Genomic DNA, 13,354 nt, shown 5'->3' with positions numbered 1-13,354 from the left:
TCTCTGTATTAAAAAGTATAATGTTTCCACAAACTTCCCAGTATCCCTCTGCTTATTTCTCATTGCCATATGTCTTAAGGCCAGTCTTAACTGCTGAGAAAAGGGGTATAATCAGGTTATCTGGTGTGAGTCACTGAAAGTAACTTGGCAAAGGGATGCTGGAAATGATAAGTGAGGGATGGCAGGGCCTGCCATCCTGGGAAGCTAGTCTTAATGAGAGGCAGAACTAATTAAGCATCATTACATTTCAGGACCACAGACCAATGACAAAAGACAATTTCTGCTGGAGCGATTGCTGGATGCTGTGAAACAGGTAAGAAGAGCACACATGATTTTTGGATTGTGTGAGAGTCTCCAACACTTAATATAGAAGTTAGTTCTTCCCCTTTGTACACTTTGTTTATTTGTTTGTTTGTTTTTGGCTGGTCCTGGGGCTGGACTCTGACCCTGAATTTTTTGCTCAGTGCTAGTGCTTTACCACCTGAGCCACAGCTCCATTTATGAGTTTTTTTGGAGATTAATTAGAGATAAGAGTCTCAGACTTTCATGACCAGACTGTTGTCAAACTGTAACCCTCAAGTTTCGCCTCCTGAATAGCTAGTATTGCAGGTATGAGCCACTAGTGCCTGGCACATTGTATGTATGGTTTTTTTTTTTTGTGGGTCATAGGGTTTGAACTTGGCCTGGGCCCTGTCCCTGAGCTCTTCAGCTCAAGGTTATTGCCCTACCCCTGGGCCTGGGGATTGTCCCTAACTCTTCAGCCCAATGCTGCCACCCTACCCTTGAGCCAAGCTCTACTTCCTGTTTTCTAGAGGTTAATTGGAGATAAGAGTCTCAAGTCCTTTTGTGCACTGGGCTGGCTTTGAACCTTGATCCTCAGATCTCAGCCTTCTGAAGATCTAGGATTATAGGCGTGAGCCACCGTACTGGCTTGTATGTATTTTTGATTGTAAATTTAGGCATCTTGTAAACATGCAAAAATTCTGTCCCTTTAAAAGAGTAGTAGATAGCCAGGGGGCTAGCGGCTCAGGTCTGTAATCCTAACTACTCTGGAGGCTGAAATCTGAGGATTGAAGTTCAAAGGCAGCCTTGGCAGGAAAGTCATGAGACTCTTATCTCCAGTTAACTACCCAAAAATCTAAAAGTGGAGCTGTGGCTGAAGTGGTAGAGCACCAGTCTTTAGCACAATAGCTCAGGGACAGCACCCAGGCCCTGAATCTGAGTCTGAGTCCAAGTTCTAGGGCTTGTGCACACATGCATATGCACACGAGTGCATGTGCACACACAGACACACACACACAAGAGAATAGTTGGTAGTGGCGATAGCCACATAACATTATGAGTTGAGTTCTACAGTTACATATAGGTAACATGGTAAGTCTTTTGTTATCTCCTTCCTTCCTTCCTTCCTTCCTTCCTTCCTTCCTTCCTTCCTTCCTTCCTTCCCTCCTTTCCTTGTTCCTTCTTTTTGGTCAGTCATGGGGCTTGAACTCAGGATCTGAATGCTGTTGCTGAGCTCAAGGTTAGTGCCGTGCTACTTTCAGCTACAGTGTCACTTGCATTTTTCTGGTAGTTAATTGGAGATAAGAGTCTTACAAACTTTTCTTTGCCCAAGCTGGCTTTTTTTTTAATTTTTTTTTTTTTGTCAATTGTGGGCTTGAATTCTAGGCCTGGGCTCAAGGCTAGCACTTTACCTCCGAAGCCACGGGGCCACTTCCAGTTTTCTGGAGGATGCTTATTGGAGATAAGTATCTCATGGACTGTACTGCCCAGGCTAGCTTTGAACCATGATCCTTAGATCTCAGCCTCATGAATAGCTAGAATTACAGGCGTGAGCTACTGGCTCCCGGGCTGCTTTGAACTGTGATCCTCAGACCTCTGCCTTCTGAGTAGTGAGGATCATAGGCATGAGCCACCAGCGCTTGGCCTTGTTACTTTCTAGTTATTTTTTTTTTTGTTTTATCACGAATAAATATAAAGAATAGTTGGCTTCCTTTTAACCTACCCTGGATAAATTGTTATTTGGCACAACTGAATGACTTGTGTGAAGCTTGATTTATGCACTCGTAATTTTATAACTGGTAATAAAAACTTGGGGCACTGTCAAAAAGACATTATCACCTCTGATTTGTGGAAGTTCTAATTATGGCTGTGAGCTCTGCCTTACAGTTAGCGCAGTTTCTGGTTGCTTTGTAGAAGGAGCTTCGTGCTATGTTTCCATGTTCACTTTGTCTTTCAGTAGGGGTTCACCAGAGGCTTCCTTTACGTGGCAGCTGGGAGGCTGAGATGCTTGCTTTCTTAACTCCTGTGCTGGTACCCTTGGGATGCCTTTACCCAGCTCCTGAAATTTGGGTCCTGTGTCCCCTTCTAACCCTTCAAGGGTCAACCCTTCTGTGGACTTTATGAGGTTTTGAGTGTCTCATCTCAACAGCTTACCTCAGCAGTTTCTTTTTCTGTGCAGTGTCAGATCCGCTTTGGAGGAAGAAAGGAAATCGCCTCCGATTCTGACAGCAGGTAAGGCTGTGGCTTCTAAAGCCACTTACCCTCAGGTCCCAAGAGTTGGCAAGAAATGGCTGGCAGCTGTGTTCTGCTTCTGGGGTCAGATGTGTGGATTGGGTCCACTATGATTTTTTTGTGTGGTGACTGCTGTGAAAACTTGCCCACTTGCCCATTTTCTCCTTGAGGAGAAGTAAATACTGAAGTAAGTACTTCAGAACAGATAACGTATAAAGTTGTATAAAGTTATTTTCAAGATACTCAGAAACCTAAAAACCCACTTACTGGGAAATGGTCAATCAAGTGAAATCCATCCGTGGGATAGCATGTTATGCAGCCATTAAAAATGAAATTCATACAGAATTTTTGTCAGTCTTTTGGCTTGAACTTATGGCCTAGGTTTTATCCCTGAACTTATTTTGCTCAAGGCTAGTGCTCTACTACTTGAGTCAAAACTATACTTCTGGCTCTCCCCCCACCCCCAGTCTCATGGACTTTCCTACTTTCAAACTGTGACCTGCAGATCTTAGCCTCCTGAATAGCTAGGATTATAGGTGTAAGCCACTAGTGCCCAGCTAGAATTTTTTTTTTTTATTTTTTACCTGTCCTGGGCTTAAGCTCAGGGCCTGAGCACTGTCCTTGGATTTTTCTCAAGGTTAGAGCTCTACCACTTGAGCCTCAGCACCACTTCGGGCTTTTTCTAAGTATGTGGTACCAGGTCTTCATGCATGCTAGGCAAGCACGCTACCATTAGACCAAACTCCTGGCCCTAGAATTTGTTTTTAAGCAGATAATTCAGTTAGCATTTTACAAGTCATATATGTAATAAACATATACATGTCAACAATAAAAAACAGGATTCTAAATTATATAAGTGCACATTATCTAGTTCAAAGAAATCTGGCAAAAAGGAGACCACAAAGTGAACAGGGGTAGTAGTGAGGTAGTGAGGTAGGAACATTGCAAATCTTTATTATTATTATTATTATTATTATTATTTTTTTTTTTTTACCAGTCCTAGGGCTTGAACTCAGGGCCTGAGCACTGTCCTTGGGCTTTCTCAAGGCTAACACTCTACCACTAGAGCCACCACACCACCTCTGGCATTTTCGAGGTATGTGATACTGAGGAATTGAACCCTGGCCTTGGTGCATGCTAGGCTAAATTCCAGGCTACATTGGAAATCTTTTTTTTTTTTTTGCCAGTCTTGGGCTTAGCTCAGGGCCTGAGCACTGTCCTTGGACTTTCTCAAGGCTAGAGCTCTACCACTTGAGCCTCAGCACCACTTCTGGCTTTTTTCTATGTATGTGGTACCAAGGAATTGAACCCGGGTCTTCGTGCATGCTGGGCAAGCACTCTACCACTAGGCCAAACTCCCGGCCCTACATTGGAAATCTTTATGTCTTTGGTTTTTTCATGTATTTCCTGTGGTCATGTGTTCTTTTTGGTTTAAAAAGAAGTTTTTTTCTTTTTTTTTTTTTTTTTTTTTTTTGGTTGTGGTACTTGAACTCTGGGCCTGGGTGCTGTCCCTAAGCTCTTCAACTCAAGACTAGTGCTCTACCACTTTGAGCTGCAGTACTACTTCTGGTTTTCTGATGGTTAATTGGAGATGAGTCTCATGGACTCTTGCCTGGGCTGACTTTGAACTGTGATCCTCAGATCTCAGCTTCCTGAATAGCTAGGATTATAGGCATGAGCACTGGGTGCCTGGCTAAAAGGAAGTCTTAAAACCATAAAGCTGGATGTGGTGGCTCATACCTGTAATCCTAGCTGCTCAGGAGGCTGAGATTTAAGGATCACAGTTCAAAGCCTGCCTGGGCACTAAAAAGTCTCTGGGACTTTTATCTCCAATTAATCTCCAGAAAACCTGAAGTGGTGCTGTGGCTCAAGGGGTAGGCCGGCAGCCTTGAGCTGAAGAGCTCAGGGACAATGCCCAGGCCCAGAGTTCAAGCCCCATGAACAAAAAACTATCATAAACAGGACCCAGGAATGATTGACATAGTTGCCTAAGCTTATGACCTTGGCTGGACACATACATTTTGGTAGGGTTGAGAGACACCCAGGTGTCCAGCTCTTGCTGGAAATTCCCTGTTATGTCAGAGTCGATTCCTGCTTTGTGGCCTGTGGTGAGGCCGATGGAACATGCCTGCTCAGCATTCATCTCAGCCACATTGTGTCCATGCCCTCAAAGCTGGCCCCCAGCCAGCCAAAAGAGCCAGCCAGTCACTGCCTTGTCTGCTTGACTCTCATCTTATTCTCCTGTAAAACTTTAACAGCCACAAGCAAAGCTTGCAAAGACATGTTTAACAGAGCTCTGGGGATTCTTTGACAGTGGTGATTGGAAATGACCCCTTCTTTCTCTGTTTAGTTCTTCTCCAGAACATACACCGCCTAGCAAACTCAATATGATGTTTTTAAGGGTTTTTTTTTTGGGGGGGGGAGGGAGGGTCATGGGGCTTGAACGGGGCCTTGACACTGTCCCTGAGGTCTTCAGCTCATGGCTACCACCCTACCCTTGAGCCAAGTCCCACTTCCCATTTTCTAGAGGTTAATTGGAGATAAGAGTCCCAGGTCTGGGGCCGGAGTTTGGCCTAGTGGTAGAGTGCTTGCCTAGCATGCACAAAGATCCGGGTTCAATTCCTCGATACTATATACCTAGAAAAAAGCCAGAAATGGTGCTGAGGTGTAGAGCTCTAGCCTTGAGAAAGTCCAAGGACAGTGCTCAGGCCCTGAGCTCAAGCCCAGGACTGGCAAAAAAAAAAAAAAAAAAAAAAAGAGTCTCAGGTCCTTTTGTGCATTGGCTGGCTTTGAATCTTGATCCTCAGATCTGAGCCTCCTGAGTAGCTAGGATTATAGATGTGAGCCACCATGCCTCCTGATGTTGTTGTTTAGTTTTGTCTCTTCCCTTCTCTTGGAACTAAACAACAGTTTTGTGCTGACAGGGATGTTTAGCAGTCTTATTTTTTGGATAGCTTTCCAGTGCCTTTCTGTATCTGGGAGGTGCTCAGTGCCATATGATGAGTGTGTGTGCCAGTCACCATGTAGTCAGGTACTCACCTGGGTACCTGTTAGTACCACAGGCCTGTGAACTTTGTGAACAGAGTTGTCTGTCTTTCTGTCTTCATTTCACAGGGTTTTGCACAGACATTCTGTGCCTACCGCACATTAGAATCTCAGTGTATGTTGATGGCATTGGCATAGTAGACAGAGTTACTGACTCGGTTCTTCCTGAGGACCTACCATGAACTTCACGTGCATCAGTATCACTCAGGTGGCTCGTACACTGGTGAAGTGGATATCATAGTCTATCCTCCATCCACTGAGTCAGGCTCTGTAGGTGTGTGCAGATATGGGAGTGTTTGCTTGTCAGTGTGCGTTTTTGATAAGCTCCCCAGCTGATTGCAGTAGACATCAAGGCTTCTGATCTGGTCAGTGTTCCAGGTGCCAGGATGCAGAGCTAATGAAGGGCTCCTCATTTCCTGGCCACATTAGTTTGTCGGTACGTATGTATGGTAAGATTGTGTGTACTTGTGGATATATCCGTGTCACTTTCCTTCTGTCATTCCATAATTGAGTTGTCTATTTCCTTAGGCAGTTGTACTCTGAATGTAATGCTATGAACTGTGTTTGAGGTGCTTGACCCCATGCTATGACTCTTGTCATTCTGTAAAATCTGCTGGGACTCATTAACTGGATTTGGCATCGCCCTACCCCTTCCCTTTGTTCGCAGGGAGGCCTAGTGGGTGTCTCCTTTCTGTGTCTGGGTTTTCGTTTGGTGTTGGGGTGAAGCCAGGGCCGCACACATGCTAGCGGTGCTTCCCACACCCTACCTGTGCCAATGATCCTCTGTGTTCTTTTTTTTTTTTTTTTTGCCAGACCTGGGCTTGAGCTCAGGGCCTGAGCACTGTCCTTGGGACTTTCTCAAGGCTAGAGCTCTACCACTTGAGCCTCAGCACCATTTCTGGCTTTTTTCTATGTATGTGGTACCGAGGAATCGAACCCGGGTCTTTGTGCATGCTAGGCAAGCACTCAACCACTAGGCCAAACTCCCGGCCCCTGTGTTCTTTTTTTTTTGCCAGTCCTGTGGCTTGGATTCAGGGCCTGAGCACTGTCCTTGGGATTTCCTCAAGGCTAGCGTTCTACCACAGCACCCCTTCTGGCTTTTTCTGTGTATGTGGTACCAACAAATGGAACCCAAGGCTTTCATACATGCTAGGCAAGCACACTACCTCCAGGCCACACTCCTAGTCCCTATGTGTTCTTATTTTCTGTACTGATCATGTGAATTGACCTTCTTCCCACCTTCCCCCTCCTTCTCCTCCTTCCCTCTCTCCCTTCTTATTTTTTGGAAATGGGCTTACTCTATGGCTTAGTCTTGTCCTAGACCTTGTGATCTCCCTATCCTAGACTTCTGGGTGCTAGAATTACAGGTGTGAGCTATCACTGTGAATTAATTTCTTCTTAGAAAATGATTATTTTTAGGAAAGGTGCAGCTCTAAGGCATCCAATAAATCTGAGCACATTTCCATATCTGAACTTAAATAACTTCATCTTGAGTTTATTAGTCACAGGCCTCATGCTAAACATCCTGTAAGCACCACCATCTTTTACCTTCTTTTCCTCCTTCTCCTCCTCCTGATGGTAGGGAAAGATAGTAAGCATGTGGTATGGACTTTGGTGTCGAACACATCTTCAAGCCCACTCTAGGCACAAGTTACCAATTAGTTACCTGTTGGGTAATTGTGACTTCCTTAGGATCTAAATTTTTAGACCTACAAACCATTCTGAAACTGAACCAAAATTCAATTGTAGATGAGCTGATTTTTTTTTTGCCAGTTGTGGGGCTTGAACTCAGGGCCTGAGCACTGTCCTTGGACTTTTCTCAAGGCTAGAGCTCTACCCTTGGAGTCTCAGCACCACTTTTAGCTTTTTTTTTTCTTTCTATGTATGTGGTGCCTAGGAATCAAACCCTGGTCTTTGTGCATGCTAGGCAAGCACTCTACCACAGCCAAACTCCTGGCCCTATGAGCTGAATTTTATAGGTGTATGTTATAGCATGCATGATTACTTGATTCCTTTTCTTTACTTAATAACCTTCCACTGCATGGGTGAACCACATTTTACTTATCTATCATCTGGTACACAGCTGTATGTCTGTACACATAAAAACTTGGAATGTTTTTGTTGACTTGCGTTTTTTTTTTTGCCAGTCCTGGGCCTTGAACTCAGGGCCTGAGTATTTGGACTTTCTCAAGTCTAGAGCTCTACCACTTGAGCCTCAGGACCACTTCTGGCTTTTTCTATGTATGTGATACCGAGGAATTGAACCCAGGTCATTGTGCATGCTAGGCAAGCACTCTACCACTAGACCAAAGTCCTAGCCCCTTGACATGCTTTTTAAAAAGCTAAAATACTGTGATTATGTGTCTGACTGAATTAAAAGCACATCCCAATTTGCTAACTTGGAATGATCATTCACTATGATGCACAGAGGCAGCCAGCCTGCCACTGTGAGACAGGAAAGCATTTAGCAGCGAACACTGTGGGAAGCAGTAGGGACTGAGCTGAAAAAAATGAGGCAGGTACTCCATTCTTCATTCAGGAAGTGTTAGCTGCCTGAGCAAATACTGTAAGAATTGGATGCTTTCGGTGGCAGATATGGAGAACAGTACTCTGTGAGCCACCACAAGCAAGAGGGTACACTCCTGGGTGTGGACAAGTGTGTCCTCCCTGAATCCTAGTCTTAGCTGACCTGGATTTGAATTACAAATTAAATAAGATCTCCGGAAATGCAGAATGAACATTATATCTATCATGTCAGTTCCTTGAGGGGAGTTCCTCCAGTTCCCTCCACGGTGCTTGGGCAGCTAGCTCTCTGCTTGAGGAGACAGCTGTGGATGTCCGATTGTTACCATAAGGAGTGGCAGGTATTTCTCAGAACAAGGAAGCACCCAGGAAGGCTTCTTGGGGGCGAGGACCCTGATGACATCTTGGATGACCAGTAGATACAAGCTTAGGTCAAATGAGAACCTGGAGTGGCTTTCAGCAAGGCTGGCATTGTAATGGCTGAGTAAAGGACTAGCACTGTGACCTTGTGAGCATGGGAGGGGTGATGACAATGCAGATCTCCGGGAGAGGTTTGTGCTGCTCCTGCTCACCTGCATTCCTTCCCTGCTAGGGGGAGGTTTTCTTTAGAACCTGTATGTGCTGTGGAGCCAAGGAACAGCCAGCATTGTTAAATGGATTGTATTTGCAGAGATTCCTATACAGGTTGAGATTTCGTTTAATTACAGAGTAGTATAAACACAGTCCAAGAGACTTGGACTGTTGTTTTGTTTTTGTTTTCCTGAGGTAAGGCTCTGGACTGCGACTATTTTTATTTACTGTGGAATTTAGTGATTTTGGTAGGTGTCCCAGCTTTCAGGAGGTGCTCAAATATTTCTAGTATTTTAGAGAGTCATCTGCCTAGCTGAGAGGGTGGTTTCTATGTGTGTATGTGGGGGGGTGGTATTCAGGGATCCACCTAGGGGGTATGTGAAATGTATGCTGTCTATATACTCTAGGTTCTAGGGTCTGAGAAAGACAAGCTAGGAGGTAGAAAGCAGATAGTAGAGCAGTAGGTTCAGCTTCCTCTTGAGAGACAGATTTTGGTCACTTGGTGCAGGAATTGATTAGTGATGTCTGCCATGGGCACAGAAGTCTGAGTGAAAATATGAGGGTCTGCTGATGCTGTGTTATAGTTCTCTGGCATAGGAATGAGATAACTGTCTTAGACTACAGCTGGTTTGTCTTGGTGGAAAGGGGTATATTGGAGAGGCGTGGCGTGTGTGGATTTGGGGTATTGCTGCTTATTGTGACCTGTCTGCAGGAAGCCACCTTTAAACTTTAGTTAGTTTTTTTTTTTTTAAAACCTAGTGTAAAATGGAGATAATACCTCACTGTATTCAAGTGGGTGGGAGGAGCGAGTGAAATAATGAGCAAGGATGTTTTACCAGCCACACAATGATGTATAGCTGTGGTGTTGTTACCACAGGTGTAGTGGTGGGTAGAGCAGGGCATCATCATAGTTGGTCAAAATTGCTGGTGGCTTCATGGTCTTTGCTTTGGGCCCTCTGACAAATCTTCTGTCTCTTGCCATATACAAGACTGTCTTCAGTCAGGCCCCAGACTTTAAGTCTGACCTTGCCACATCTCCCCGGACCATATCTGCTGCTTTATTTCCTTTGGAGTTTTCATGAATTGAAATGGGCTGACTTTTTTCTTTGTCTGTCCCTCCCTGTGCTGAACACCCAAACACAGTAAGATGAGACTTGCCTGTCTCATTCATGTCCATGCAGCCTCAAGCCCAGTACAGTGTCTGGTATGTAGGAGATGGCAGATTACTTAGCATGGGCTACACAAGAGAACGGAAAGGATCTGAGTCTGAAGATCCAGCTGAGCAGGGCTCCGGAGCCCCAGGACAATGCTGCAAATTGGGGGTATTTGTGTGACTGCCCTCTCTGCATGTTTCAAAATCTCCCATTTCTTTGGTTATTGAGAAATAGATTCAATTAAACGCATAGTAACTGAACTTAATTGAAAATTCCATCAACTTTGAATCTGAGTTCACAATGTGATCTCTTACAAGGAAATAAAGAACAAGAATCAGAATTCATATTTATTTTAGTGTAAGTAACAGGCCATGAAATTACACAGTGTTTCTAATTTGGTAGGCTAATGGATTCAGTCTGAAAATGTAATCTTGTTCCTTCATCCACAAGTGATAGGAGTTAGTGTTGAATTTGTGAATTGAATACAATTAACACTAAGCCCCTGCCCATAAGTGCTGATTTGCTTATAAATTGACATTCCCTCCCTGCTGGCTGGGCACAGTTCCCTTTCCTTGCTTGCTTGTTTCCTTCCTGTTCCTCTAGGCCCATTACTAGGTTTTCAGGTGTCTAGTGAGTATGGGGAGACTGTAGAGTATCCCTGAGGTGCGTGATAGGAACCTGAACAGGGGTGTGTGCAGAGTCTCAGGTCAGTCATCTGGCTTTGCCTGTAATTCCAGGTGTCTTCCTAGTTCACTCCTGTGACTTGCTGGCCCTTCCTGACCCGCCCCATCTGGTAGACTGACCAGTCCCTGGTTCTCTCACCTGCAGGGTAACCTGTCTATGTGCCCAGTTTGAAGCTGTCCTGCAGCATGGCTTGAAGAGGAGTCGAGGGCTAGCGCTCACAGCAGCAGCCATCAAACAGGCAGCAGGCTTCGCAAACAAAACCGAGACAGGTACTGTGCTGCCCACTGGGCTTGGAGGGGCCTATCTTCTCTCTGGTGGGTTCTCTTTTTATTTTCTCTTTAATACTGCTCTGTGTGTACGCGTGTGTGTGAAGGAAGTTAACAAGATCCACTGGTGGTGTTTGGTGTCTTAGTTGAAATGGAGCCACACAGTGTAATTCTCAGACCTTCGAGTTCCCTACTCCTCTGGGCTGGGGGGAGATTTATCTCACCAGGTTGGTTTGAAAATGAATCGCTTGTGCTCACTTTATGCATGGGGCCAGCATGGCATTTCACAATTAAATGTTTTCCACAGCGACAGGAATCTCACAAGTTTCTGAGCTTAACTTCTATTCTCCATTTGAATCTTGTAAAAGTATGTCCCAGAAGAAGGGAAAATGCTAGTAGCAAAAACAACTGTTAACACTCAGTGCTAGTGTGGGCCTGGCTCTTTATGTGTTGGTGTAACATTCAGTGTGTGAGCTTGGTCCCATGTTCGTCTCTGATATAAGTGACCTCCAGGGGCGGTCAAGGAAACAGCTGTTCTTGATCATAACCTGGTCATAGCCTTGAAGTGAATCATGTCATGTTGAGCCAGATGTGGTTTCCTCCTCCCCCACAGATCCAAGGGAGGTTTTTCTGCCACCCCAGTCCCTCAGTCCTCCTTGTTGCCACAAGCTCTTCCTTCATGGCAGAGTCTTGGTGCTGGCTTGCTGGGCCAGTTCTGAAATTTCTAGTTGATTCGCAAGTTGCTATGCTTCTTTTTTCTCTTTCAGCCTTTTGGCAAATCCTTTTTCCCCTCCTGTTTTTCTCATCAGTTGCTGATTTATTCATTCTCTCTCTCTCCCTCTCTCTGTCTCTCTCTCTCTTTCTCTTTTTGGTTAGTCCTAGGCTTGGGCTCAGGCCCTGAGCACCTAGAGCTCTACCATTTGAGCCACAGCACCACTTCTGGCTTTTTTTGTATGTATGTGGTACTGAGGAATCAAACCTGGGTCTTCGTGCATGCTAGGCAAGCACTCTACCACTAGCCAAACTCCCGGCCCCCCAGTTGCTACAATTTCAAAATGAATATGGTTCTATTGGGATTAGGAGAAAGCTTTGAGGGGCTTCTACTACTCAATGTTAGGTTTTCGGGGCTCTTGGGTCCCCTTCTTAAAGAGCCAGGGAAGAGGGCACAGCTCAGAGACAGCCAGCATCAAGAGTCTCGGTGGCTGTGGCAATCACTACCCAGTGTGGGGCTTCTCCCCTCCCTTTCTGCTCCTCCTCCCTCCAGACTCTTGTCATTTGGTTCTTCCTGTTTGCATTCAGATTAGTCCTGTCTTGTGTTACTTGGTCCTGATATTCAGAGAGGCAACAGTGTTCGAAAGTACCCATGTCCTCAACACCTGTCTAGACTTAGCCAGAGGTCTCTACCTCCACCTGAAGCGACAACCTGAGGGTGGCAGAGGCTTTGCCTCTGAGATGCTCCTGGTGGCTGGTGGCAGTCAGAAGCAAGAGCTCCAACTAGCTTCACCCTGAGTGTCTATCAAGGGCATCACTGTGGGCAGGGTTCATTAGCCGTTCATTTGCTGCTGGACAGCCCTGGCTGATTAAGACCTCTTTCCCTGCAGTGAATGCCAGAGGAGAGTCGGAGGCTATTCAGCTGCTATGAGCTGGGGATGATGCGGATCTGTCTTCTTTAACCCTTGGTCCCATTCCTTGTGGTGTCCTATGACAGAGAAGGACTGGATACAAAGAGCTCCACGTTTGCTCCTCCATGCTGGGGCAGGCAGGCACTTTGTTTGCTGCCGTTAGGCAGCTTGCTCAGTCAAGCTCTCTGGGGCATCTCTTCCTTGGTTCTGTCTCCCTGGGAAAAAGAAAAGGAAGTCATGGGACTTGTCTCCTGGCTGCTGACAGGAGCTTAAAGAGAAAGTTCTTCTTGTATATTCCAGGTCCAGACCCCGTGGCGGTGGCCTACGAGTGTGGCTGAGAATGTCTTTTTTTCTGTTTCGGATGATAACGCCTTTGGATCAAGTTATTTAATACCCAAGTTCTCACAGCTGGTAGGGAAGAGCTGAGGATTTCAATCAAGTCTCATTGGCTTTGAATTCCTGGCTCTTCCTAGCATTTCCCTCCTCTGCCAGTAGGCCTATGCCCCTCAGCGGCCCCACCCTCTGGAGACCACTGTGGCTTGATTGGCATTGATTCTCTCTTTGCACCCAGGCAAACAACCCCCCCTCCAAGAATGCAGCCACATATGTATATCACTGTCTGCCACCAACTCCTGTCGCCCATCCAGGATAAAATGCTCCATCCTCTCTGCTCTTACTCTGCCTACTTCTTCCCCTGGGGTTGCCACATCTCTGATGATTCCCACTGGGTTTATCTGTCCTGCATTCAAATGCAGCGTGGGTCTGGTTTACTCCAGTCAGCCTTTGCTCCGTGGCTGTGCTGTGCTGGTGAGCTCTCAGCCTTCCTGTGGTTAGGGTTGCACATGTCTGTTCTCTGGGTAGCATTGAGGCCCTCTCTGGTTTGGGAGATGCAAGCAGTGGTACGATATTGTTTTTATTTGTACATTCCCTTGAATTTAGGAGCGAGGTTACCAAGTTATGGGGTTATGGGGTTCCT

General features: G+C 45.7%; 1 protein-coding gene across 2 annotated transcripts in view; it reads left to right on the top strand.

The window, feature by feature from the left end:
* The window catches only part of Snx29 (sorting nexin 29), a 202,600-nt gene that overhangs the window by 14,755 nt on the left and 174,491 nt on the right, over positions 1-13,354 (top strand). For both annotated transcript variants that reach the window (XM_090324654.1, XM_090324653.1), the window contains exons 2-4: positions 252-313; positions 2,462-2,514; positions 10,635-10,759. In XM_090324654.1, coding sequence (XP_090180780.1) covers positions 252-313; positions 2,462-2,514; positions 10,635-10,759 — 240 coding nt within the window. The remainder of the gene's footprint in view (positions 1-251; positions 314-2,461; positions 2,515-10,634; positions 10,760-13,354) is intronic.

This window comes from Megascapheus bottae, chromosome 36 (genome assembly GCF_031878675.1).
Source record: "Megascapheus bottae isolate mThoBot1 chromosome 36, mThoBot2.hap1, whole genome shotgun sequence".
Lineage (NCBI taxonomy): Eukaryota > Metazoa > Chordata > Mammalia > Rodentia > Geomyidae > Megascapheus > Megascapheus bottae.
Note: the sequence above shows the minus strand (reverse complement) of the source record. Positions and strands in the feature narration are given on the sequence as shown.